The 27,043-nt window shown below is 53.7% G+C and overlaps 2 protein-coding genes across 2 annotated transcripts; one reads left to right on the top strand and one right to left on the bottom strand.

The window, feature by feature from the left end:
- Nucleotides 1–885: 885 nt before the first annotated feature.
- Nucleotides 886–5,759, bottom strand: ZFPL1 (zinc finger protein like 1). The gene is made up of 7 exons (XM_066610288.1): nt 5,496–5,759; nt 5,264–5,375; nt 4,402–4,595; nt 3,698–3,773; nt 3,008–3,184; nt 2,330–2,459; nt 886–1,586 (listed from the first exon to the last, which is right to left on the bottom strand). Exons 1-7 carry the CDS (start codon nt 5,595–5,597, stop codon nt 1,400–1,402), a joined length of 978 nt encoding a protein of 325 aa, XP_066466385.1. The 5' UTR covers nt 5,598–5,759; the 3' UTR covers nt 886–1,399.
- Nucleotides 5,760–5,921: 162 nt separating this feature from the next.
- On the top strand, nt 5,922–14,027 carry CDCA5 (cell division cycle associated 5). Its single transcript, XM_066610410.1, has 6 exons — nt 5,922–5,979; nt 6,248–6,363; nt 6,587–6,649; nt 6,930–6,968; nt 9,529–10,068; nt 11,952–14,027. Exons 1-6 carry the CDS (start codon nt 5,922–5,924, stop codon nt 12,030–12,032), a joined length of 897 nt encoding a protein of 298 aa, XP_066466507.1. The 3' UTR covers nt 12,033–14,027.
- Nucleotides 14,028–27,043: the final 13,016 nt, after the last annotated feature.

Raw genomic sequence — 27,043 nt, 5'->3', positions numbered from 1 at the left:
CCAGACGCCATCCCCACATCCTGTGGCAAGGAGTTCCACAGACCGACCACACACTGAGGAAAGACATCTTTTCTTTCGTCTGTCCTAACCCTCCCAACACTCAATTTTAGTGGATGTCCCCTGGTTCTGGTGTTACACTCTCACGAGTGTAAAGAGCATCTCCCTGTCCATTTCCTGCGTAATTTTGTATGTCTCAAACATGTCCCCCCTCAGGCGTCTCTTTTCTAGGCTGAAGAGGCCCAAACACCGTAGCCTTTCCTTGTAAGGAAGGTGCCCCAGCCCAGTAATAATCTTAGTCGCTCTCTTTTGCACCTTTTCCATTTCCACTGTGTCTTTTTTGTGATGCGGCGACCAGAACTGGACACAATACTCCAGGTTCAGGGGCAGCGACTCATCACGTGGCCACCCTTTGCTTTCTGGGGCTCCACATGCAGCTGCTGGGAGGGACACTGCGGTGTCCTCGGACTCCTCTCCACCTGCCCCAACCCAACCCAACCTAAGGCAGGTCCACCCCACCCAGCCCAGCCCTCCCAGCGCACCACTGCCACACGGTCCCACCGCCTCCCTCGCACCAGCAGCTGGACTGCCCAGCACTCCAGGCCCAGACAGCCGCACCAGGTGGAACCAGCCTGTCCTGCGCTGCCTCCAGGCTGCAGCCCCAGGAACCCTCAGGAGGGCCTTGCAGGCAGCAGTCCTCCCCCCCCCCCCCAGGCACAAAACAGGTGCTCACCCAGTAGACAGGAGGCCAGGGGAGGCCGAGGGCGCTGCCTCCAGGGGGGAGAGCACAAGCCAGGCAGGCAGGGGCACCGTCCTGCTCACCTTCCAGGAGGGCAGCCCCCCTTCGAACGCCTCCCACATGAGGGGAGCAGAAAAGAAGACTCCCTGTGCTGGTCCCATCTTTTAATGTGAAGCAGAAGGGTGGAGAGCAAGCAGCACCACACACGAGTTACATCTGCAAAACCGTTCAGTCTCTCCTGCAGAAGACCAACATAAGGGGGGAGTGCCTGACCCAGCAACAGTCATTTCCCTCCAGGAGATGGAGACCCCGGTGAACAAAACAGCCGAGGGCTCCGCTGAGAAGCAAACAGAACACCAGATCCGGACCCCCGAGCAGTTCTCTGTAGTGATGTCAAAGTCACACTTCAAGCAGATGCCTCCCCTGCCGAGTCCCACCAGCAGCCATCCTCTGCTGCTGTCTGGGTGCCTGCTGGGCCCCACTGCCTGTTTGTGCATCTCAGTGCAGTTTCCAGCCGTGGGAGGGGAGAAGGAAGGAGGCTGTCCCTTCCCCCAGAGTTCCATCCTCGAGGCTTTGCAACCCTCGCTTTCCCAGCAAGGCTCTTCCCCAAGCCAGAAGGAGAGTCGGGCGCCTGGCGGCAGGAGCGGGGACGGCCCGCCCCATTCATTCCTGCCCAACCCGGATGTGCGGGTTGAACATGGGGTCCAGGTTGGGGTCGTTGTCGGCCGAGGCCCGGCCCAGCTTCATCATGATGATGATGAGGGTGAGGAAGCCGATCCCACCAATCAGGAGGAGGATGAGGAATCTCTGCATCAAGGAGCGCGGCTGCTTCCTGGCGCTGAAGCGGTTCCTGCAGGCAGGCAGGGAGGAATGGGGTCAACAGGAGCACGAATTCGCCCCTGAGCAGAGACTCGGCACAGGCCGCTTGCTTGTGAACTATTTCTGGTCACTGGCTGAGCTGCTGTAAAGTCACGGAACAGTCAACATTCCACTGAGCGGGGGGGGGGCCTCCCTCACTGCAGGTCCTTCAAGCAGAGAGCAGAGCCAGCTGGTGGGGATGCTCCAGACTTGGACGTCCTGCATCTAACGGGGGAGGGGTGGAGGTCTGTTCCAACTCTACAATCTATTTCTGCTTCATTTGAAAGCAGCAGATTTCTAAGTCTCAGGATCCCACTATAAAGTTTGAAAACGAGAAGACAGCGTTGACCAAAACCTCAAGCAGCAAAAGGAGGGGGTGGGAGGCCTTCACTGTGCATTCCTCTGGCACAGCTTCCTCCCCCACCATCTGCTTACACCCCGCACACCCCTGCTCTCCCTCACCCCGCTCTCATGTCAACTGCCCCCAAAGCACTGCAGCCTCTGCAATGGCCAGATAAAAGCCACGCAGCAATATTGTGCATGACTTATCACATATGTAGAGATACTTGATAAAGAACACAGAAAGCCAATAGAGAAACATTTTGCACAGAGGACACAAGAGCGCGGCAGACCGAGGTGAAGCAGCCAGCTAGGCAAGAGTGGGAGATGTGCACATGCGCCCCAGTGTGGGAGGCCCCCACGGCAACATGCTTGACAATCCGTTCTACCACTCACTTCAGCAACTGGGCGAGCCAGCCAAGCGCGGGTCGGCGGCGGTATTTGTCGTCATCAAAGTCCACGTGCGTATCAGGAGCTCGGCCACCTCCACCTTCTCGGGTGTCGTAAACTTTCCGTGGTGAGGAGGCTGTGGCGCAAGGAGTGGATGAATGAACCTTAGGAGGGGAGGAACTGAAGCGCAGCCCCCCACCCCAAAATGCATGTGCTCTGCTTGGAGACAGGTGCGCCAGACTGGCCAAAATTCATGCCAATGCCAGGCCTCAAGAGGGCGCCAGGCACACCTCATCCTTATCCCTGTGAGTGTGGAGTCAGAGACTGCAGCATCACAGGGGATGCAGCTGCTACCTGCCCTCCTTCCCAGGGCTGGCGCAGAAGAGGCACAGATCCTGCCTGCCTCAGAAAAGGCAAGCTGCAGGCGAGGCAGGCCAGCCTCTCTCTTTTCAATGCCCAGGTGGTTCTCTCCAACCAAGCACCTTCTCCCACCGATCACTTCTGAAGCCCAGTTGCTTAGTGCTCACTTCCTCATTCTTCTGAAGCTGCAGTGGATCTGCTCCTTACCCCTGAAGGAGCCACATGCAGAAGGAGAAAAAAGGACACTGGGTGCCTTGTGCTGCTTCTCAGCTCCAACCCTGTCCAAGGACAACTTGGCCATTCCCTTCTCCCACTGAAAAATACCTGCATTGATGGTGACGGGGTCCCCTCCCAAGGTGTTCATGCTGATCACCGTGTGCTGCTCTGGGACCTCAACGTTGTTCAGGCTTTGCTGCTGCTGGGAGGAGGGGAGGCTGGAGCTTGGGCTGTAGGTGAAGGTGGACAGGGAGCTCTGCTGGGCAGCCTCCTCTGAATCAAGGTCTGGATTTGGAAGTGAGAGGGAGGAAAAAAGTTTCAGGTTGGGGAGTGTGCTCTTTCACTCAAACGTTCTCCAGCAGAAGTCAACCTCTTGGTCCTCAGGAGTCACCCAAAACATTTCTCATCACCAGGATCCTCTCCAGTGGGCTGTGCCTTCAAAGTGCTTCTCAGAGGGCCTGAGATGCAAAGTGTTCTTGCGAGGAGAATGGCTAGCCATCCTTCCTAGCGCCGAGCTCAGAGAGAGAGCAGAGGCTGCAATGCTTGTAAGAGAATATGGGTTGTTCATCACCATGGCAAGTGAAATTGTGTGCAAGGTACAGAGCCCAGACTGCAGCTCACAGGTTTCTCTTAGATCAAGTCTGTAGCTCTGAAAGACATGGGGGTCCATGTAACAAAGCACAAGAAGCTGCTGTGGAAGGGCAGCCGCTCCCCCAAGTTTGCACTTCCAATAGCCAGGGAGTGAAGCTTTTGCCTTCTGCATACTTATTAGCCCTTCCCACTCAGGGTAACACTCACGGGTGAAGCTGGACCAATCAGTATAGTCTGTGGCATCATGAGAATCCATGTCCTGGACCGTCTCTGTTTCATCAACCTGAATGGGATGAAGGAGGAACAGTTAATGGTGCTGGATAAGGAAAAAGAAGACCTTTATCCTTGTGGGGATTTCTTTTTGCCTTCCTTTAGAACAGCACAAACATCCTTGAACCAAAACACTGCCTGTGCATGCTTCTCAGGAAGCCCCCCAAATGCTGTGGTTCCTGGAGAGCCTAAGGGCTACGAGAAGCAGGATTCCTAGAGAGGTGTCACTACACACTGGAATGCACACTTCCTGCCCTGAAACCTGGAGGAGGAGGAAAGGACAAGCAATTGCAATATGCACACAAGAAACTACTGGGATTACAGCTTAAGGCTGCATTTGTGACAAGGGAGAGAGAAAATGAGAGAGCTAAAAAGAAAGCACCCAACAGCAGACAAAAGAGAGAGGGACAAAATTAAATTAATTGGAAGACTGAGAAGAGAGAAGCAGGACAGGCTGCTCCATATTGGAGACTCACCCAGTCCCTGCAGCGGATAGTCTGATCTAAGACATGTTAGTTTGACAAAAGGCCCCCCATGAACTAGTGGGATTTATTTGCCTTACGAAAGACAGCTTGCACTGCACAATTTAATTTTTGCCATTAGGGCTCCCCTGTACAGAGCTAAGAAACTCAGTGGCTTACCAGTGGAAGCCCGAGCCCGGCCCGAGCCCAGTTGACCGTCGACAGCTTCTCTCGCAGCACAGAAGCCACTGGACTGACCAGATTGGCTGGGGGGAAGACGGGGCCCAGGCAGCTGGGGCACTGGTAGCCTGCAGGGGCGGTGTTCTTTGGCAGCTGGCTGGCCATCTCGTTGAGGCAGGACCAATGAAAGAGATCTGTTGGAGAGGCGAAAGGGGTCACTGGGGTAGTGTCTGGGGAAAAAGTGCCCCTGAAGGTGCCAAGATGGGACTGATCCCCCCACTGTGGCTCTTAATCTTTTGAGATTTCCAAGGTGGGGGAAGCCCACTCGCTTCAGCAGACTTTTAACTGAAAGCACATCACACTGAGACACGCGCTCAATGCTGTTTTTAAAAATGCACTTTTTATTATTGTCACAGCTCTCTGTGTTTCTCTAATTCCTCAAGTACAGTTTTTAGAAGACACGCCAACAGCACAGTCGGATGCGTGTCTGCTCAGAAGTCCCTCTTTAGGGCGGCCCCTCCCAGGTGATGTGCGCAGCACACAAGCTTCACCTGCAAGCAGCAGCCCGGAGGGCTGACACCCACCCGTCGGATTCTGCGTTCGAACAGAGCAAGCTTCTGGCCCTCCCCTCGCTGTTCTTCTCAAGGCGGAACAGCCGTGCCTGAGCTCATCGTCCCCGACGCTGCAGGTCAGCACGTCCAGCAGGGCTGCCACAATCTGTGCAGGGAGCTGGCTGGCGACTGTGCAGGCCGCGCAGCGCTTGCAGAAGGCCCCAGCTCCAGACGCAGCGGGCCCAGCGCCAGAGGGACCGTCGCACACCGCCGGGACTGCCCCCCGCCCCAGACGAAAGAGCGCCACTGACCGTAGCAGACGAGCCGCACGGTCTCCCCGGCGGAGAGCAGCGTCTGGCAGAGGCGGCAGTGGGGGCTGTAGTCGCTGTCCTGGAGCCACTGCAGGTAGGACTGGACGACGCACTGCGGAGGCAGGCGGGCAGGGTCAGTGGGGGCGGGAAGGAGGCGGCAGTCCCGAGCCCCCTCCTCGCCCCCCCGGGCCAGGGAGCGCCCCCCGCCCAGCCCAGCCCCGGCCGGCCCCACCTTGGCGTGCGCGGCGACGAGGCAGTTCTCGCAGACGTTGACGCGGTGCTCGAAGCAGAAGAGGTTCGTCACCCTCCTCTTGGGGCACTTGCACAGCCCCATGGCCGGCCGGCGAGCGCGGGGCCGCGGCCTCCCGGTCCCTCCAGCGGCCGCGGAGCTTCCCCGGCTCCCGCGCAGGCCTCCGAGCCGCGCTCCCGGCGACAGCTGCTCCCGAGGCCTCCGCGCCCCTGCCCTGGCCCGCCCCGGGACGCCCCTCGCCCAGGCGCCCGACCCCTTCCCTCCGCCGCCACGTCCCTTCCGCGAGCGGCGCGCCCCGATGACGTCGCTGCGCCCTCCGCCCCTCCCAAGATGGCGCCCGGAAACGGCCGCGTCACTTCCGGGCGGCGCCGGCGGGCGATTTCAACGGAGCCGCGGAGGAGGCGCGCCATGGCGGGAGGCGGCGGCCGCCCTCGGAGGGCGCGCTCGGCCGGGGAGGCGCGCGCGGGTGGGTCCTCCGAGCGCGTGCAGAGTGCCCTCTGCGCCAGCCGCGGCGCTCCCCTGAGCGCGTGCAGAGGGCCTGCGGCCTCCCCGGCCGCTCCCCGCACGGAGGCCTGGCCGCGTCCAGGCGCGGGGGCGGAAGGCGCGCTGGGCCGAGCTCGGGGCTGCGCCGCCCGAGGCCAGAGAGAGGCCGGCCTCCCGCCCGCGCCGGGGCCGCTCCTGCGGCCGGGCCGGGCCAGGCGCTGCCGCTCCCTGAAGCCCTCCTTCTCCCGCAGGTGCAGCCGCCGCCCCTCCGAGGCGCAGGTCCGAGCGGAAGGCGGCGTCTCCTGCCGCGCAGCCCGTGTCCCCGGGGAAGCCGCGCTCGGGAGCCAGCAGGGCGCGGGGCAGTCCGGTGCGTTTCCTCCGCCGACCCTCCTGCGCGGCGGGCACGGCAGCCGGCTGGGTGCAGGGCGGGGTCCTTGCCGCGGGCCGGGAGGGCTGCCTGCCGCTTCTCTGTGGCGCCTCGCCTGCAACACGCGGCTCGCGCCCGCCGGGGCTGGGACGGCCCGAGGAGCAGAGCCCTGCCGGGGTTCCTTTCCCGGCTCACTTGCGGCGCTTCCCGTTTCTTCCTGCAGCGTCCGGCTCCGTTTGCGATGCGGCCGATAACCCTGAAGAAGATCGTGCCCCGCGGTCGGCAGGTAGGCGAGGCTGTCCGGGCTTCCCGGCCTCCTCCGCAGGGCAGTGAGCTCTCTGTGGACGCTGCAGGCCTGTCTGGGTGCTGCGGCGCGGCTGTGCAAACTGGCCATCTGCCCTCAAGCCAAGCGAGTTCCGTGAAGTCTGCTGTGCCGGCCCCTGAGAGAAGGCCTGCGGCCAGAGCACCTGGAGGGCTCCTCCCCCATCAGCTCTGTGGTCTCTTTGGTTGCTGAGATTCATTTGTGGGTTTTGTCTGAACCTTTTTCCTTCTTCTTTCCAAATCAGGCAAAGGAGACCACCGTCACCCCCCGCCGGAGTCCCCGGGTAAGTGGCGGCAGCAGCCCCAGCAGGCTTCTGCTTTGAGCATCCCAGCAGTCACTTCATAGAGTCCTACAGTTGGAAGGGACCACAAGGTCATCTAGTACAATCCCCTGCCAGTAGCAGGAAATTCTCCTTGGGCAACTCCAGCAGGTGCCTGTCCAGTTTCTGCTTGAAGATCTCCAGTGAGAGAGAGGCCACCACCTCCCTCGGTATCCTTCAAGGATGTGTTCAAAAGTTATTTTTCACGTTCTTTTATTCTGTCCTTCCTCTAAGGAGCTCAGGGTTTCTCTGCTCCTTTTCTTCTCACAACAATCCTGCAAGGTAGGTGAGGCTGCGAGATGGTGACTGGCCCAAGGTCACCCTGAAAGCTTCATGGCTGAGTGGGAATTTGAACCTGGATCGTCCCAAACAGCTTCACCATCCAGAAAAGGTTGTCTTTTCAATGTGGCAGCCACAAGAAGAGCCTGGGCTCTCCACCTCCTAGTAAATGGCTCCAGCAACAGCTTCTCTGTGAAGCTTTGCAGACAAGCCTCAAAAGGCTGTTGTTAAACCTTCCAACCTGTAGTTGGAAGCAGCAGTGGGGAACAGGGGCACCCTTTGTCTGTCTGTTGCCACCACCATTCGCTTCCCAGAGCCAGAGGTCACTGTGGCCTGAGTGGTTTTCCAGAGCATTGTGCCTGCCCCCTGGTTTCTGGAGAAAAAGTGTGGAGAAAATTCGTGTGCATCTTGAATTTGAAGACATCTTGTTTTGTGTTCTGCCTGGAGCCTTTGGGAGGAGGTGGGTTTCAGACCTGAATTTTTTCCAGTGTTACTTTCCTGTCAGTCTTCAGTAACTAAAAAGCTACGCTAAAACTCCTGACTTCCCTGATCCAAAACTCCGCCTTTGCCGTGAGCAAACTTGGTGCCTCAGGTGCGCTGCTTAGTGGTGTAGTTATCTATCTTGGAGCCCAGGGCCAAGCTCAAAGCAATGCCCCTGAAGTGATATCATTTTCAGGTGTGACGTCACATCTGCATTTCCCCCACAAGCCCCTCAGAGCAAGGAGCAACAAGTGGCTGTATTCGCTGCTGCTGCCTTTACAAAGAAAATTTTTTTTTGTGGTGGCTGTTGGGCAGGATTGCATGCTGGCTGGCACCGTCTTGCTGCCACCGGTTGTTGACTCATGGAGCCTGGGGAAGTTGACTCCCCCGGCCCTCTTTTAGTGATGCCACTTTCTCTTGCTTTAGTCTTCGCTTGCTGGAATAGGGGCATGAGCATTTATGCTTAACAGTTGTGGTAAAAATTCGTATAAATAGTGGTGTAAAAAATTTCCACAAGTTAATGCATGTGAAACACAAATATTAAATGACAGTGATGGAATTCAAGGTGATTTTTTATGGGATTCCCAAGTGGTGTCTCGTTCGATAAGACTGGGAGCTGCTTAGCTGCAGAAGGAAGCCGCTCTGACCATGGCCTGGCTGTTAGGATCTTGCTGCAGTAGCCTGTGCACTCAGCAAGGTGGCAGGCATGCTTTGGGAAGCCCACAAAAGCCTAAAAGCTGCTCCGGTTTCAAAACTAGGCAGGCAGGTCTTTCCCAGCCCAACTGCCTCCCATTTGCTTGCAACTGGAAACACAAGGGCTATTGACTGGGGCTGTTGACCGCTGAACGTTGTCCCCTTCAGGATTGCTTGTTATGGTAGGTTACTGCTAGTCATTCTTGCAGACACAGATGTTTGGCCATCTTGGAACACTTTTCAGAAGGATCAGAGGACACACCCCTGAGGTCCTTGCCTTATTTTGTAGCAATAAGCAGGTTGTATCTGTTAATCAGGCTCTGGGTTTGAATTGTGCAGCTGTCAGTGAAGAACACGGGGGAGGGAGCAGCGACTCAGTGAAAGAGACCCCGTTTTGCACACAGAAAGGCCCAGATTCTATCCCTGGCAGCCTCTCCAGGCAAAACCAGGAAATACACCCTCCCATGCAAAATCTTGGAGTTGGTGTAGCCAAGGCCATGTCATGTGTGCTGTTATTCCTGGCAGCACGGAAGATGGCTTGCCCATCCAGGCAATGAATGCGAAGCCCTTTGCACAGTTGCATAACATAAGCATGAACACAAAGGTCTGTTATTAACGAATAAAGCTGTGATTAATTGAGAGCCAGGACAAAGTCGTGGTTCAGGAGTTAGACAGACTTGAAGATCCAGATTCAAACCCCCACCAAGACATGAAGCTCCTTGGGTGATCTTGGGCCAGTCACTCTCTCTCAGCTTTGCCTACCTCACAGGGTTGTTGTAAGAATGCAAGGGAGGGCACCAGGATGCAGGTCTCTCGTTATTTGGTGTGCTCCCTGGGGCATTTGGTGGGCTGCTGTGAGATACAGGAAGCTGGACTGGATGGGCCTATGGCCTGATCCAGCGGGGCTGTTCTTAAGAACAACAGGAGGGGAGGAGCCATGTACACCATTCTGAGATCCCTGAATGAAGGGTAGGATGAAAAGGAGAACAATGTTATTGCTGTGGACGGGGCCTTGCAGACTCCTCGAATGCTGCTGCTGTTGATTCACAGGCTGGCATTTCCACTCTTGCAGATCTCGAAAGAAGATAAGGAGAACATCCCTGCAAGAGCCACAGAGTCCAAAAGTCCCAGTGCAGGTGATGCCGGAACAAAACTGGAGCCTGTCCCTCTGCACTGCCCTTCCTTGGAGCCTGCAGCAGGGGACTTCCGGGGAGGGACCACCGTTCTGTCTCCAGTCAGTGTCAACAGGTGCGAACCCGCACCAGACGATCAGCGGGACCTGGCCATGGCGAAGAGAGTGCGCCGGTCCTACAGCCGCCTGGAGATCTCCTTGGCCCACAGCTTCCTGGAGAGCTCCCGGTCTCCCGGCTACAGCCTGGCAGACACCTCGACACCTGATCGCGGCCCGGGCAAGAGGCATACCCTCTTTGGCTTTGAGAAGCTCCTGCTTTCCGATGAGGTGGCTGGGGTGTCTCCCGTGAATGCAAATGCCCCCCTGAAGGTAGCGGAGACGGCCGGGGAGCCTGACGCTCTCCAGGAGCCAGACACCAACATCCCAGGCATCGCCTTCTGCAGAGAGAAGCGGCGGAAGAAGAAAGTGCCGCAGTTCGACGTAAGTGCTGCAGGCAGCTCAGCTGAGGGAACGGAAAAGTTGGCTGGAATGCTGGGGACCGCTGGACCCGGGGAGGGTAGTGCCTCTTATAAGCTCCAGATGGAGAAGGTCTGGGTTCACCTTTCGCTTCTGCCTCACCTTCTCAGGAAGGGGCTCTCTTGGCCCCAGCCCACTCCCCTGTCCAGATACCTAGGGGCAGTGCTTATCTTCCTTACAAGGTGGCGCTCGGGATTGCTGCGCAAACGAATATGGAACATTTCAGAGCAGTGTTTCTCAAACTGTGGGTTGGGACTCACTAGGTAGGTCATGAGCCAATTTTAACGGTGACCGAAAATACAGAGTTGAAAGTACAGGGTACGGAGCTGCTGGGCAGAGTGGACTCCCGGTGGGAGAGAGGCCTGCTGCTTTGCCCTGAATAGGTGGGAAGGGGGAATGCTGGAAAGGGGGGAAGCTGTGTGTTTGGAGGAGGATCTAAGTCTGCCTTCTCCTTCGACTTCCGAGCAGGAACGTTTGAATTCCGAGCAAAACAAAATAACAGCGCAAGCATGTTGTGTAATGGGACCTTTGGCTGATTGTGGCTTAGGTTTGAAGCCTGCATCCATGGCATTGCTTCCAGGTTAACGACATCGCTTTCAGTGGGCCCTGACAGATTCCCCTTCTAAAAGTGGGTCCCGGTGCGAGAACGTTTGAGAACCGCTGTCTCGGAGAGTTCCAGGCGCAGTCCACCCGTCCCGTCCCGTCCCTGCTCCTCCTTTGGTGTTCTCTAGAGCAGCGCTCTCAATGTCATCATCAGTTAGTCCTGGATTGGGAGACCAGAGGCAACGCGACAAGCACCACTAAGAGGCTTAGGGCAGACAGGATGGCTTTTCGAGCATGCCAAAAGCATGCTCTGGAGCGCTGCCCCATGGGCCAAGCCTCCTACAGCTGCCTGTTGCATTGCATTGCTGGTCTTGCTACCAGGTGGCGGGAGTCTGGGGGTGCCATGTGTGCCACCAGACAGCACCTCAATCACTGCTGTAGAAAGAAGCCCAGTGCCAGTTGGAACAGAAGGCTTGACATGTGCATAAAGCCATTTTGTGTGTCTTTTTGCCCTGGTCTCATCTGCCTGCTGCTTCTTGCTGTTGGTTGTTAAGTTGTGGGGTTGCCGGCCACCGCTTCCCCCGCATTATTTGAGCTGCTGCTCTGGGTGTCGTCCAGGCTACAAGCACAAGAAGATTGAGCTGGAAGAACAAACAGGTGCCTCTGTTCATAGAGAGGAAGAGGGAGAGCATGTGCTGTGGAGGCAGTGGTGGGGGAGTGCAGAAGCTGAAAAGATTTCAGGGGGGCCGTGCGCCACAGGAGCTACTGCTGTTCGTTCTTAAGACTGCGCCGGGCTTGATCTAACCCCCTTGAAATTGGCCAGAAGGAAAAACTGGTGACTGCAGCGGGGGGGGGGGGGGATTTCAGGGCCACTGAGCTGCAGTTGTTACGGCCCCTCGCAGCTGCTCTCCTGGGAAGTGGCTCTACGTGACAAGAAAGGATTGTGGGGGGGAGGCAAGATGTTGCTGATATTGAAGGCTGCAGGCCTGGCTCCAGTCCTGATGTTCTGGTGCTTGGCTGCTGTAGCCATTGTTGTAAACACCCAGAGTGTGTGGCCACCAGGGCATTGGATAAGCAGGTGACTGTAGGCATTGATTAGCAGGGGTTGTTACTTGTAGGCACCAATTCACAAAAAGGATGCAGAATTGAGTCTCCCTAGTGCCGCCACAGCCCTTGCCGTGCTCTTGCCTTCCCTGGTTCTTGCCCTCCTCCCACCCTTGTCTGCCACTTTGGACCATTGTGTTCTGGCACCCACCAAGAAGGGGCTGCCCTTCTCGCTGATGAGTCTCTTCTTGCCTTTCCAGAAATCCGAGCTGGATCAGTGGGCGGCTCAGATGAATGCCGAGTTTGCAGAAGCCGAGAGATTCAACCTCCTGGTGGAGTGATGGGAGCCTGTCGCTTGAGTGCTCTTCGTACATCCAGTCTGGCCACGAGGGCCTTGGCCAGATCCCAGAACCTGAAAAGAGTAAACCCCTTTCCTTTCGGGTGGCTTTGCTGACAAACTTTGTGTATGGTTCAGAAGCCAACCCAGACGTTGTGCAGATCCAGCTTCCTAGTTCCACGAGTCTCTTGGTGTGTGTCACGTGAAAGCCATTGTGCAGGGTGAGAGAGACATCGTGAATGTCTGGCTAGAGGCCTGAGTTTGCTAAATAGCAGATGGAGAATTCGAAAGTTAAATCTGCATTAACTGCCTGCAACCCTGTAGGGCATTTTGCTTATGCTGTGCGTGTTTTAATTTTCTAATAAAAAGTGACTTGGACCTTACCTTTTTTCGTGGCTGGCAGGTAAAGAATGTCCAGTTTCACTGTTCAGTGTTGGCCAACACTCAGACTTCTAGGCATTCAATATCGATGCTTGCTTTTTTCCTTTGACGTGAACTTTCTTGAAGGGAGCTGGTGTCAACTTTTTTTTCATGCTATGAAATGTTACCAGAAACTGAGAGATCCCTGTAGCTTCTTTATACTGGTTCTGTTTTAATTGTGAAGCTGCTTTGGGTTTATGGTAGGTGGGAAAAAAATGGGTGCAAGTTATTAAGTAGGCAGTGGTGATGTAAGAATCATTTGGATGAGAGAACTTGCATGAAGCTGTTTCCCATATAATCCTTGGATTCTCTACATGAGCAGTAAGTCCCTTTTAGTTCAATGGGATTAACTCCTCAGCAAGTGTGTACAGGGTGGCAGCCTTAACTTTTCCATGTATCTCTGTTTTGCGGTGCACCTTCACAAGGAACTGCAGAGCTGTGGTTCCCAACCTGGGAGTCCCAGGGAAGCAGGAAACATGATTTTCCCTCTTAAGGGGAGTGACATGATGTTGGTGGCAGCACTTCTATGTTTGCACCACCACCGACTAAGTAAAATAAGGGGTTTGGGGATGTGCCCGTCTGTGGTGGCAGCTGGAAAGGCCCCAAAACCGGGGTTCTCACTGCCATCAGGGTTCTCATCTGCCACAGGCAAGTCCCAAAACCCTCATTTTTTACCTAGTTGGCAGCTGCGTGAACCCAGAAGTGCCCTTGCTGGCTCCCGCATACAGTTGTTCCCTTCCCTTTGAGTAAAGTTTGGGAACCACTGCTATAGAAGGGCTGTAGCAGTTTGCTCTCTCTACATATTGCTCTTTAAACGAAGCAGCCATTGGGACTGGCCCATCCATGAGGCCGACTGAGGTGATGGCCTCAGGCAGCAGATTAAGGTGGGTGCCTCCCTGCCAGTCAGTCACTTTCCTTCATAGCTCCTCTGGAAGGAACATGTTGATTATTTGCTCCATAAGCAGGTTTTGAGCAGTTTCCTCCTAAGGTGTATGCATCTTCAGCCCTGTTCAGATGTTCTCCAACGACAGACAGCTTCTGTGTGTACAGGATTAACCTAAGCTTGTCATGACCCTGCTCTGCCCAGAAGAGGCAAATGCTGAACTTGAGGAAAGAATCTCTGTCTGGTTTGGAATGCCGGAACCCTGGAATTCCACATCACAAGGAGGCTCTTTCCCCTGTCTAACACTCATAGGCAAATCTGTATGGGACGGGCATTTTTTGTGCACTCATGTTACCCTGTAACCAGGCTAGTGGTGTTGGATAGCAGTGAAACGGTGTTTGGAGGTGGGTGAGGGGCATCTTGAGCTGGTTGGCCCATGTTATTTGAGGAGGGTTGTGATGAAGGCAGGTTGGTGGAGGACTTGCATGTTTGAATCAGCAGCATTTTTCCAGAATAATATGTAAAAAACTTGACACGATCATTCTGTATTAGGCAGAGGACTCTCTCTCCTGGGCTACTCCAGCAACGGTGCTTCAAACATCCAGTGTGGTTTTTGTTCATAGTGTTAGTAATAAACAACTTTTAAATCTGTGTCAAGTGTGTGCCTCACCATTACTGCAGCACTTGTGCCAGGATCCAAGAAACGGTGCCACTCGTTCATGCACCAAATGGACTGGCAGCAGACAGTGACTGCGTTCAGAGTGTGCTGGTTCAGTCTCAGCTGCAGGGCCAGGGCCTGAATTCTTTCTTATCTTGGCTATGATGCAACCTGGCATTTCTTGAACCCACTTGAGGGCAGATCAGATAACTAATTGCCTTAAACCTGAAGCCGTTCAGAAATCAGTGAGCCCTGCAAAGAGCTGAGCTGCAGTTTAGAAGCCTGTGGCAACAGGGAGATCAATGTTTGAGCATCTCTTTCTGCTGTGTTTTTTTCCCCAAGTCTGTCCCTGACAGGTAGTGGAGACGGGCCGGCTGGGCCACATCACAGCCCCTCAGGCCTTGAGGCTTCTCATTAGGGCTGCCTCATTGGGAGAAATGGGTTGAGTTTTTTGCAAATATTGCTCGTAAGTGAATAAATAATAAAATAAAAGATGGTCTAGAAAGTATCATAAAGTTGGATGGGCCTGAGAGTGTCATTTTAAAAAGTGGGTCCTGGTGCTAAAAGGTTTGGGACCCACTGCTTGCCCCGTCACCCTTTTCTCCTGCAAGTCGCCTCTTCCTTTTCAAAGTCAAGCGCGTGGCGGGAATAGAGGCATTCACTCCACCTACCTGCTTCCTGCTCACTTCACAAGGGGTGACAGCAGGTGGCCGCCCATCTCGGACACCGGAAACTCTTGAACTGCCCCTGAAGACAAAGCCTCACGTTGATGAGGAAAAAACCATTCCTGGCTGGGACCACTGCCTGGGTGAAGTCTGCACGTTCGCCAAAGGTCTGCGTGGGTTTTGTCAAGCCTGGAAAGCTCATAATGTTTGGGGTTTTATGTTTGCTGGTGTTTGTGACTGGAAATATTTGGTAGAAACAGGACTCCTGTTGATGTATCTCAATTAGCCGACGTTTATGTTGGTTTCATTATAAATTGTTTTGCTTCAAGCTGCAGTTTCTAAGAACCTTTGGACAATTTTAAGCGGGGACTTGCTCCAGTCCCAGCTTGGCAGGTGGCTTTTTTTCCTTTAGAAATGATGTGAGGCTTCTGCGCGATCTTGCCAAGAGCGTCTTGCACCTTTGCAAACCTAACAAGTCATTCCCTCTCCGCCTCTTGCTGTCTGCAGTGCCTTTCTCACAACAGCTGTTAACAGATGAGGGATACTAAACCTTGTTCCCTCAAACCTGTGGAGATCTGGCCACTTCGCGTTGGTGTGTTGGCATCCTTCAGTCTTGGAAGACTCTGGTATTGTGCTCTGAATAGTGGTTCTGGAACAGAGTGTCCTCTCCACGAAGCCTGGGTAAAGTAGATATGGAGGATAGACCCTAACCCTAACCCATGCAGCAAACCCCCCCTCTCCACATCACTAAAATGGTCCAATGGAAAGGCAGAGGCCAATACGGTTGGTTCCAGCGGCATCACAGGAGTTGCCAGAGCGTGACTGTGTACAGCCGCGAACTGCCTCAGGGACTCCGGCTCCGGATTTTGCCTTGAGGTTGAAGCCTTTTCCATAACTGGATGTAGCCACAAGGCAGTGGAGGTTTGGGATCAGAGTTTTCCTTCTCTCAGATGAGCTGCCTTTCCAGGCTAAGGAGTCCCATCTACCCGGTGGCTGTTTAGTCGCCTCTTACGACAAGTACAGCCAGACTGAGGGCCTATTCTTATCCCCAGCCCCACTTCACATTATAAACCCTTAAGTCAACTGGTTCTCCGGTTTCCCTGTTGAGGATCTCTGTTACAGAATTTGTCACCCGTGAGATCTGCTGGAGAACGTCCAGGCATCTTGAAATGCTGCCCTTCTGGTTTCTGGACATTCGTATTCTCAAGTTAAGATTCAGTCTTAATTTTTTCCCCCACAGTACTTATAGAAAACTCAAAAATGCAATTCAGAATCTGCCCCAAGTAGCTTACAATCACCATTTTTAAGAGTCAACTAGAGAAAGGGGTGGCTGTAGGTAAATTCTATTACAAGTAGTCAGGCTAGAATTTCACATGGATAATATCCTTTAAGAAAAATCCCAGGTGGATTCCATGGGCAGGGCTGCGCCTGCGTTATGCAGTAGAGGGTGCAGGGAATGGGACTGAGTGAGCCGATGAGAGTCATTTCTCCTTTCAATCAGCCCAGGGCTTTGGTCCAATTGATTTCCTTTCTGTCACAGAGGAGTAGCTGCATGGCTTAGCCACGCGTGACCTTGGAAGTGTTCTTGCTTGCAGGGTGATTGAAGTCTGAGCTGGACACCCTCATCTCTGGCACCCAGAGATGGGGGAGCTCCTACTTGGGCGACAGGCTTCTGTGCCAGCTCTAGCGGTGTTTTGGGGTTAGGAAGGACTAGGCAGTGGAAGTGCTTCCTTGAAGCAATGGAAGTCATCATGCCCTACAAACAGCCCAGGGGAATTTTGCTCGGCCCGCTTTTGCCCAAGCGATGGCTAAAAATACCTTTACCGGCTAATTATATGCCTGCATTGCATTCGTTTTCAGATGCCACAATGGGTCAATATTCAATTTTTTTTTAATGTCATCTTGGAACTAGAAACCAGCAAAGTGCTTCTGGGCACACACTTATGTAACAGTTGGTAGAAACTGAGCCCAGCTTTTTCTTTTCTACTCTCTCATCAAAACTGCATCAAATGCTGCCCTGCTCTTAGAAGGCACTTAAATGTCAGCTCGCGAGTGATGGGCAAGGCCTTTCCTTTTGGCCTTGTTTTGCATTTTTAGTGCAAAAAAATTGAGCCTCCATGTTTAGGAGCAGCTGTTCTGCAGGCCGGGTTAGGGCAAACTATGAGTGGGCTAATGATGAGGAAGACTTCCTTTCACACACCTTGGTTATTATGAGTGAGTTTACTAATAAACAAACATTGTTCTAAGAACAAAATGGAACATTTCAAAATAGCTTACAAACGAGAGTGAAATAAATCGCACCTGGATGTAAGGCAAGGTGACTTTTGACCCTAGACCTGGATAGCCAATAGAGTATTAAGAATTAGTTTAATATTATAGCATATGCACAATACATAAGCAGAGAGCTGCTTGATTTTTAGAAACAAATGCTTAAACAGCTTGAAAAACCACATTGCTAACTGCCTGATTTTTTATTAAGGCACAGAAAAGTCATTTTAAACATCGTAAGTTGGTCTCACAGAGAACAGGATGGAAAAAACCAGTATTTTTAGTTTCATAGAAGCTACACAGAGATTAGAAAAGAGACCAAGGCCACAAAAGATAGCAGGGCTGCTTCTGGCAGGTGCACAGGTCTCCATGCCAGGTGCCAAAAGTCACTTGTTTATTCTTCTAAGCTTTCAAAAGAAGGAAAAACAAATATAAATATTTGTTCTTTGCTTTTAAAGTGTAACCAACATATATGGAATATATATATACATAGGATAGTAATTAAAATTAAGTCTTAAAGAATCAAATTGCTTGATTTTAGGAAACTTTTAGTTTAGCAAACATTCTTATCAGTTGGCCTGTTCTTGGCAGACACCTGCAGAAACAAGTTTGGAACATTTAGTTAAGATAGGCGGACCATCCTTAAAGAAAGCGTCTTTGTTTGAATAGATGGAACGGGGAGCAGGTGGAGAGCTGCCTCAAAACAGCTTGCCTGGATTGTAAGCCCTTTAGGGCAGAGCTCTGTCTTTGTACTCTGCATAAAACATTAGCAGTGCTTTTGTTTTTGTCATAGTTATTGTTATATAATATTAATACATATAATGTGTTTGAAAGTAAATAGAGCAAGGAGTTGTTGAGAGAAATCACATATGCAGAGTACTATATGGGTTGTTTTGTGCTGGAGTGTAGAAAGGTCACAAGAAAACTAGCTGAAGCCTTATGACAATTTAATAAGTGCTAGCCAGTCACAAAAGGAAGGTCATAAAGCCCTCAATACCAGTATACTTAAAGTAAATAGTTATATGGTAAAATTCTTAAAAAGGAGTTTAAAAGATTCTGGTTTACACAGGTTAGCAAGAGGGCCCACAAGAAATATACTAAAACCAGGAGAAGATGCAGATGAGTAGCATAAGTAATTAGGAAGGGTTTAAAGGAATAAAAGTCAATAAAGGTTAGAAGTTCTGCCAAATTAAGGTCTTCACACCCATGTTTAAGTATTTGTGTGTTCTCCTTAATAGGAATAGTATGAAAACTTATTTTCTCAAAGAGGTTCCTGATTAAACTAATAAATGTGAGTGAGGGTCAGTGCTGGATAAAATGATGTTACAGTGAACCCTACTGATTTTGGAAACTTTTAGAAATTGTGTAATTTTGGCAAAGTTTTAAGATGAGACCCCACCTGTATGTAAATAAGAGCCAATCAATGGTTTTGCTCACTTGTTGCCCACCTATTTTCCATCTTGTATGTAAATGGTATGATATCTATGTCCTATTAAAATTGAGCCCCATTCATGATGTCAAACCTTCAGCAAATGCGACGTCTGGATTTTCAGACAAAAGGATTGTGTAGTATAAAGGTTAAAACCCACCTGTCAGACGATGTCCATGCTCTGGACATGAGTCCCGTGGACCAACTGTATACAATTCAATAAAAGCCTGTGAACTTTCATCCTTGTGTACCGAGTCATTCTGAGTTGCTTATTTGAGTGGCTGTTTGGCCTTGTAACAGATGCAGGATTGCATTTTAAAGTCACAATCCAAACTGCGCCCTGGGAGGGTTGCAAATGTGCCTTAAAGCACATTGGTGTCTCCTCATGTGTAAGTTGTGCCAGCGCACAGAGATGCGCTGGCCCCTGGAGGCCAGACCTGGCCTCTGCAGTGGCAGCAAGAGGTAAGGTTGCATTGGCCAAGCTTGACTGACGAAGGGGTCGGGGGTGTGTGGGGAGGGAGCAGGAAGGCATTCCAGGGGGCGGGGTTGAGAGTGGGCAGCAGGCGTTCCCAGGGAGCGGGAGGTGGGGCCAGATCCCAGTTATGGAAGTTATGCCGAATCCTGACCCATGTTCCTGGGCAGCATGGAGCGGTGTCTGGCTGCTCTGTTCTGCTCGGATCTGTGCCAGCCTCCTGAGGTGGTGCAGGTCCAAGTAGACCCATTGGGGCTGCTGTGGCTCTTCCCAGGGTAAGGGGAAACGTTTCCCCTTGCCCCTGGCTGAGTCACAGTCAACCCCAAACTAGAGCTGGATCCAGCGCAGGCCCGCCGGCCTGCCTGTTAGGCTTGTGCTGCGCGCAGAGAAAGAACAAAGAAACAAAGGCCAAAAAGTTCAAGGAGCAACATCATCCGAACATTAACAACAAGTTTAATTTCTTCATAGACAATGTACTTGTGTTTTTACAAACAGACTGATCACACCAGTTCCATGTTAGTCAGGTAGACATAATTGCTGAATATTTTGTTATGCTACTCACAAAAAGCCAATTGAGTTCTCATTTATATTTGTGTTGCATAAATGTTTCACCGAGTTCAATGGAGACTTACTTCCATGGAAACGTATATTGGACTGGAATCTTAGCTCTAAGCCAGTGTTTCTCAAACTGTGGGTCGCGAGCCATTTTCAGGCGGGTCCCCCATTCATTTCAGTGTGTATTTTATTTTTTAATAAACTTGATGCTACTATGCTATGTAACTGCATTTAGGGTAATGTCACAAATCTGTACTTTTAGCAGGCTACTATGTATGTGCTTTTAACGATGACAGTGAATGGGACTGACTCCCGGGTAAGATTGCAGCCTAGGGTTGTTAAAAAATTTCCTGCCTCACTTCCGGTCATGACATCACTTCCGGTGGGTTCTGACAGATTCTCATTCTCAAAAGTGGGTCCCATTGCTAAAAGTTTGAGCACCTCTGCTCCAGCCTTTCCCTGTTCTCTGGATCTCTTGTGCCAAAGCCAGGCAAACCGATGAATTAATATTTACACTAATTCTGATCATCTTTGTGAATATATGATGCTGACAAACCATAAAACTTCTTTCATTTTTTTCAGTAAAAGCAATCAGACTTCTTGTGCTCTGCTCACTGTTGGCGCAAGTGGGGCCTTGCAACATCTGCTGGCAAGACACGAAGTCCAAGGTGTCTCACAGCTGAGGCTCAGCTGCATCTGCCTTAACCTACTCAGATCTTGGTTCCTGCAAAGGCTCTTTCAATTGGCTCACTATCTGGCAAAGTGCTTTGCCTCACTCTGGGAAGCCCGACTTTGCCAGCTGTAGCACTGGCACGGAAGCGGTCTCTGAAAGTTGTGCCTCTTGCCCGCTGTATGTGAAGTGGCAGCAGTGGGGTGGAAAAAGCTGTCCCAACCACTCGGTCTGCTTCTTGCAGCTCCGTCGGATGCTCCAGTGCTCATCATATTGGCATTCCCCACTTCTGCTCCAGTGGGCCGGCCTGCCTGGTCAAATAAACGGCGAAAGCGGGAGAGGCTGGGCAGCAGACTGGCTTGGCTGCTTCATGCAGGATGAGTGCCTCGGCCATCCGGCGCAAATCTTACAAGAAGGCCCAAGAAGAGGCTGGTCCATTCTCCCCAGTCCACTGGGAAGGAGAAGGTGCTGGAGGTGGAGGCGGTGAGGTGCCTGCTGGGAAACTCCAGGTGATGGAGAAATTCTTCACGCCGGTCCAGCAGGCCCGAGAGGGAAAGGAGGGCTCCGAGGTGGCCCTGTGGGACGGCCACTGCCGCCAGCAGTGGCCTGAGAGCCGGAGCGACCGCTTCTCCCCCCTTTCGTCGTCGTCCTCCACCTTGGCCTCCTCAGCCTCCAGGTCCTCGGCATCGTGGTCCTCGGCAACCAGCCTTGACAAGGAGGCCTTTCTGCCGACTGGCCCCCGGTACCACTCTCAGTCCTGCGTGGACGTTTCTGGAGAAGGCAGGGCCTTCCGACGTGGCCGGGAGGAGAAAGCGACCTACGAGGGGGAAGAGCCAGCTGGCTCCTTCACCAGGCTGAGGAAAGGTCAGAGCAAGAGTGCCGACCGGCTGCCCCCTCGCCAAAACCTCCACGAGGGCCTGCCGTTGTCAGGCCACGCCGAGGGGGTTGACCGGCACCTGTACAAAGCCACCAGCCTGGAGCGCAGCCTGGTCTTCAACGAACAGGCTGAGATCCTGGCCCCACGGCAGCCCCACCAGACCGGAGTCCCAGCCCCTAGCAAAGGCATCCTCAAAAACGGGGAGGTGGCCACGGCTGACCGGCTGCGGAAGGCCAAGTCCATCGAGACCATCACTGTCCGGCCGGTGGGGAGGGAGGCCTTGCCAGCCCCTGGGCCCCCCAGACCTCTGCAGCGGGAGAAGCAGCCCCCAAACAGCTTGGATTTGAGTGCCCCCAAGACGTTGCCTGTCGCAGAGCGGATGAAGCTGGTGGAGGAGAAGCTGCGCTTCTCAGAGTTCCTCAACGAGATCACCCGGCAGGTCCTGAGCCCCTCCAGCCTCAGTTCATTGGGCTGGAAGCCCCCAGAGGCTGCCTCCGCCGGCAGAACTCCCGGCAGCAGCGACGGGTCTGAGCCCAAAGGCCTTGGCAGCAAGGCCAGCTCACCCGGGTCTTTCCTGGAGACGGCTGATGGGAAGGGCGAGGAAAAGGCCTCGCACAGCCGGAGGAGACCGGGGCAGTCTGAAGCGAGAGGGGATGCCCCGCACAGCCACCACAACCAGCACCAGGCCAGCCCAGCCCCCGCCAGGACCCCGGACGAGGCCAGCACCAGCCCAGAACTCAGCCCCATTCCTCCTCCTCTGTCAGCCAGCTTAGGGAGTCTGCACAAGCAGCTGGCAAAGGCCGCCAAGGGGCAACGGAAGCCTGGCGAGAGCATGGCAGGGCCCGGAAGAGAGGCTGAGGGTCAAGAACAGCACCCCAAGAAGGCTGAGCAGGCCACAGTCGAGGCTGCTGAGCAGTCAGGCACCCAGGAACGGCCGGTGAGTGTGTGGGGTGGGCGGGAGAGGCCAGGGTGCCCCGCAGGGTAGGACACCTCTGGGTTACACAGAGTCTTTCTGACTGCAGTTTGCATCATGCTGCTAGAAAGGCCCATGGTGTTGGCGATGCCTCTCCCGGGTCGCAAGAAGGCCAGTGTGGGGACACCACAGCCATCCCTGCAGGCTGCGGGACTTGCCAGCACTGGTGTGTGCAAAGCTGCCTCTGCCATCAGGACTGATTCAGGGGTCAGCCTGGCCTACAGAGGTCATCAACCTCACCGCCACTGCCTTAACCCGTGCGCTGGCCTGCCACTCCCCTCCCCTCCCCTCCCCTCCCTGCCACTTCTCCGGCTCCATTCCCATCACAGTCGGGAAGACTAGTAACTTGCTGGCTGTTTGGTTAAAAACAAAGTGTGAGATGCCTTAAAAGCACTGAGGTGCATTTCTCTCTCTTCTCTCCAGGAGCTGCTGTCAGAGCCGAGCACAGAGCAACTTGCGTGAGTAGCCAGTCAGTCTGCAGCACTCGGGTGCCAGGCTAGCATTGCAGCTGTGGATAAACATGTCGGAGCAGGGCCAGCTCTGCTCTCCACCTATTCCATTCCACCACCACCCCACCTGCAGTCCCACCTGCTCCCTCGTGACTTCCACCTCTTGATTCCCCCCCCCCCCAATCGGGACAGGTTTCCCACTGAAATGAATGGCAGTTGGAGCTTATCTTGGGTTCTGAACGCCTCCTAGTGGAGAAATTTCAGTCCGTACACTTTTTCTAAGAATCACAGAGCTGGACGGGCGCATTGAGTCCAAACTTTTGCCAAGACAGGCTGTCCACAGCTACAATATCCCCAACAGCTGGCCACCTGGCAGTGCTGTATCTAGGGAAAATGGCACCCATTGCACCAAAATTGCGACTCTGTCCTAACAATGAGGGGGAGGTCAGGGGGTGGGAAGCCAGCCAGGTTCATCCCACCAAGTGAATGTGCGTGCTCAGTAAAATTATGGGCTTTTAAAAAAAGATTTTCTTGGGTGAGGTCATCATCTGACTACGATTTAGAGAAGGATCTATATGTCAGCATCCTGGACAATACTGCAGAAAATGCCCTTTCCTACTAGCACGGCATATTTGCAACACCTCTGTTTCCAATACCAAAGTATATGGACACACCTTGAATTTTTTTGCAGGCATTTTGGAGGTCCCTCAAACTGGTGCAAAAACACACCATTGGCAGTGGTGTGGAAATGCACCATCGGTAGAATATGGGTAAGTCTGTGCCCAGTGCCCACCTTCAAGCGGTGCCCAGGGCAGATGTCCCCACCTGCTACATCCTAGATACGCCACCCGGCCTCGAGATCCCCAGTGACGGAGAGTCTACCATGTTCTGAGGCAGCCCATTCCACTGCTGAGCCGTTTGTACCATCAGGAAATCCTAATATTTAGGGGTGTTGGTATCTGCTGTTTTCTTGCACCTGTGAAGACAGTATGGCTTCCTTAATGCTGTGGGTCTTTCACACTCCTCACTCCAAGAGGCTGCCTCGGTTCTTCGCCGGCGTTTTCCCACATCTGCCTCCTGTAAGACTTTTGTTCCTACTCCTGTTCCTTACAGGTCCCCTCAGGAACCGGAGCAAACGTCCCCAGCTCAGAAGGCAGAAGTGGAGTCCGCATCTGAAACAGGCCAGCGGAACCTACAGCAAACCTGGGAGGAGTTGAACGCGTTGAAGGAAAAATTCAGCAGGTGCGAGGTGTTGTCAGTGTAGAGCCTATTTTCTGCTTTAGGGTGGAGCTTTCCTAAGACCCGCCCACTTATGGGAGGAGTTAATTCCACAGGTTTAGTCTCTTTGGTGGTCCGGTCTAGAATTTAAATGCCTCACAAATTGGAATGGGCCCCGGTGCATGTCCCAGCAGGCCCCACCTGTGGAGCCCCACCTGTGCCTGATGGCCTCTGAAAAAAGGAAAGAGGGGAGCCTAGGCTGACCCAAACATGCAGCCGGCTGAGGCTGGCAGCAGACTGTTGAGGAGGGCCACCGATCCCCAGTCACTCAGCCCCATCCCTCCAACTCCTCTTCTCACTTCCTGGATTAGTGAAGGAAGCCAGGACCAAAATGGGAGAGATTCTGGCCCAGCACTCTCCTCTCCTTCTTCCACTTGGTCCCCTTCATCCTTTCCCAACTGAGCAACCTCAGCAACTTGGGAGGAGCAGAGGCTGGCACGTCACCAAGCCAGGGAAGGGACAACCGTTGACACACCACCTTGGGGACCGGGAGATCCTGGCTGGCCACCCACGTACTCATCTGGGGACAGCGTCAGACTCTGCTTCTCCCAAGCTTGCTCTAGTCCTGCTCAGGATCCAATGTGCTCGCGAGGCCTTAGCTGTGGGCAGGGATGGCTTGACTCGAGCCACAAGTCTCGGCCCCCCTTGACTCAACTTGAAAACGAGTCGTAAGGACTGGACTTTCCAAGTCGCCCAGAACGTTTTTGTGACTTGATCAGTCTCAAGTTGTTCCCTTTAAAAAGTTTGCTGCTCTCTGCCGAAGAAAATGGGGCTGCTGCTGGGCCGTGGGTGTGTTTTGGAGGTCCCTTTAAACACTCCCCTGCTGTGCCCGCTCACCCCACTTGTCAGACAGCAGAGCAGAACGTGCCGATCCATTCCCTTCCCCCGCACTATCCCACCCGTCACGGGCATGGGGGGACCTAACAGGGAGGGAGGGAGGACACATCCCAGCTTGGCAAGGCAGGCGGGCACAGGATGGGATGGGGAAAGCCCACAGGTAAGCTGGGGGAGGCCAGGTGGGCGACCCCATTGGACACAGCACAGGCAGGCTGAAGCAAGGGAGGCTGGAGAGAGAACGTGCTGCTTCAGGCATGTTTCTGGAACAAAGGAGGGCCGGAGGACTCACTATCCATCCAGGCAGGTGCCCAACAATACCAGGCTAACTGCCTAACAGGGGCAAGGAATGGGCAGCGATGGGGGGTGGGGTGGGCAGATAGAGCCCTGGAGGGGCAGGATCAACGGTGGGCTCCCCAGTCTTACACTTTGTGTAGTAATTTATTTATTGGTGTTACGGCACAAAAAATGTTGAAGTCCACTTCTCTGGTCTATGGAACTGTGGCTGGGAACTTTTGCTGTCATCTCTGCATTCCAGGCTTCAGGAAGACTGCTCAAGGACACGGCAGGCCAACCAGCTGCTGGAAGAGAAACTGCAGACCATCGTATGAGATGCCTGGTTTTTTTAGGGGGGAGGGAGGGAGGGAGGAACTCTGCGTTTTAGCGTACATTGAGATGCTGTATTTATGATACATATAAATACGATTTTAAGAGTAGTTCTGTCTTCCCAGGGTTAATAGCACACGTCTCTGAAGGGGATCGTTAGGGATCTCCAACAAAACATTCCAGCCTCCCAGTCCCATTAGATGTCAGCCTCTAGAATCTGTGGCAGTTTGGCATAAGAAGAGCCCTGCTGGACCAAGCCCAGAGCCCATCCAGTCCAGCTTCCTGCATCTCACAGCGGCCCCCCAGATGCCTCGGGGGGCACAAAAGACATAAGAACGTAAGAGCCCTGCCGCAGCAGGCCAGAGGCCCATCTAGTCCAGCTTCCTGCATCTCAGTGGCTCACCAGATGCCTCGGGGAGCACCCAAGAGAACCAGATCCCTGCATCCTGTTACCACTCCCTTGAATCTGGCATTTGCAGATCACATAAGTTGCAGAGAGACACATCTGGGGTGCACTCTCTTTCCAGTCCACTTCTGCCTCTTCCCTGCCTGTTTCTGTGTTTCCAGGCTCAGAGCATGACTGAAGAGAGGCAAGCTTTGAACCAGCAAATCAGGGAGCTGCTGGGGAGACTCATTGGTGCCCAAAACACCATTTGTACCTTGGAGAACATGAATGTGAGTGTTTCAGGTCGTGGGGTGGAGTCCAAGGTGTGGGGCAGTCTAGGATTCCAGAGGAGGAACTGGTATTCGGGCAGAGGGCAGAGGAGGTCTGAGCCAGTTGCTCAATTTGGAGGATATTTGGGGTTTGCCTGTCACCCAACAGTCAAGGGCCAGCCCAAGGCCCCCGGGGACCGAGGTGATTTGCCAAAATGCCACTCAATCCGGCACATCACCCCAGGCTTTGGGGTCCTGGCCGCCACCCACCACCACTGCTCCTCCTCTTAATTCAGAGAACTGGAAGAGGAGAAAAAGAAAAAAGGACATATAGTGGAAGAGGAAGTGTGGGGGACAGGAAACTGGTGGGCTGGAGTGTCTTTGATACACTCACCTCAGTTGACATTGAGGACAGGCCAACCCTATTCTTTGAGAAATGCCACGGCAGCTAAACATACATCTGCACCATGGATGCACACTGTGTATCTAGCACAGTAAACCTGGGCAGTTGCATTGTCTTCCTCCATTTCCTGAACCTCTGCAGATCTCGGGGCTGCTGTCCGAGTCCAGCAGGAAACCCCAGCGCCATGTCAAGAAGGCCGAGTCCCCCGACAGCCTCTCCGCCCTGCAGATCCTGGATGTCGCGCCCCCTCCTGCTTTCATGGACGGCAACTCCGATGTGCAAACCACGCCCAGCCAGTCCGACTCGGCCACTGAAGCCAGCAAGCTGGGCTGCAGCTCCGAGTCGGACACAGCTGTGCCCAATGGGGAGCAGAGCCCCCTGCTGGAGTATGTGCCCCTTCCAGAAGGGCCAAAAAGGCATGAGAAAAGCCACCCCCGGGCCACGGCCTTCACGCCCTGGAAGCAGAAGTCCACAAGATTCTCCGTGGACGTGAACTCAACAGAGAGCGAGTGCAGCGGGGAAGAGGCAGTGCCTGTTTGCCCTCTCCCGACCCCACGATTCTTCTGCTTGAGGCAAGAGGCCCTGGTGACCCCATCAGGGCCCAGTGCCTTCCCCCCGCTGCCTGCGCTGGAGCCTGTGGCCTTTGAAGCTGTGCACCCCACTGCCCCTTCCAACCTACCAGCCAGTAGGCGACTCGAACTGGTGCCGGAGATGAGCAGCTCGGAGAGCTCAGAGGACGGTGAGGTCTCCTGGAGCCCCGGCTTGGTGGAGAAGACAACAGGGTCCCCCCTGGATTACCAGTCGGCCCAAAAGATGCTTGACAGTCTCCTCCACAAGAGCTCAGCACAAGAGAAGAACAGGGAGAAAGAGTTGCGCAAGGCTGGCCGGCCAGGGGGCTACCAATTGGCTGTGTGCCAAGAG

The sequence above is a fragment of the Tiliqua scincoides genome, chromosome 15 (genome assembly GCF_035046505.1).
Source record: "Tiliqua scincoides isolate rTilSci1 chromosome 15, rTilSci1.hap2, whole genome shotgun sequence".
Classification (NCBI taxonomy): domain Eukaryota; kingdom Metazoa; phylum Chordata; class Lepidosauria; order Squamata; family Scincidae; genus Tiliqua; species Tiliqua scincoides.
The sequence above is the reverse complement of the archived record's forward strand: the minus strand, read 5'-3'. Positions and strand labels throughout refer to the sequence as shown.

Bases quoted from the DNA above. Each gene is read 5' to 3' on its own strand.
- ZFPL1 (XM_066610288.1), bottom strand. From the start codon at position 5,597: ATGGGGCTGTGCAAGTGCCCCAAGAGGAGGGTGACGAACCTCTTCTGC. The intron at 4,596-5,263 runs GTCAGTGGCGCT...CCTCTCCAACAG, and splicing joins CGTGCGGCTCGTCTGCTACG to ATCTCTTTCATTGGTCCTGC. The intron at 3,774-4,401 runs GTAAGCCACTGA...CATCCCATTCAG, and splicing joins CCGGGCTCGGGCTTCCACTG to GTTGATGAAACAGAGACGGT.
- CDCA5 (XM_066610410.1), top strand. From the start codon at position 5,922: ATGGCGGGAGGCGGCGGCCGCCCTCGGAGGGCGCGCTCGGCCGGGGAG. The intron at 6,364-6,586 runs GTGCGTTTCCTC...TTCTTCCTGCAG, and splicing joins GCAGGGCGCGGGGCAGTCCG to CGTCCGGCTCCGTTTGCGAT. The intron at 6,650-6,929 runs GTAGGCGAGGCT...TTTCCAAATCAG, and splicing joins TCGTGCCCCGCGGTCGGCAG to GCAAAGGAGACCACCGTCAC.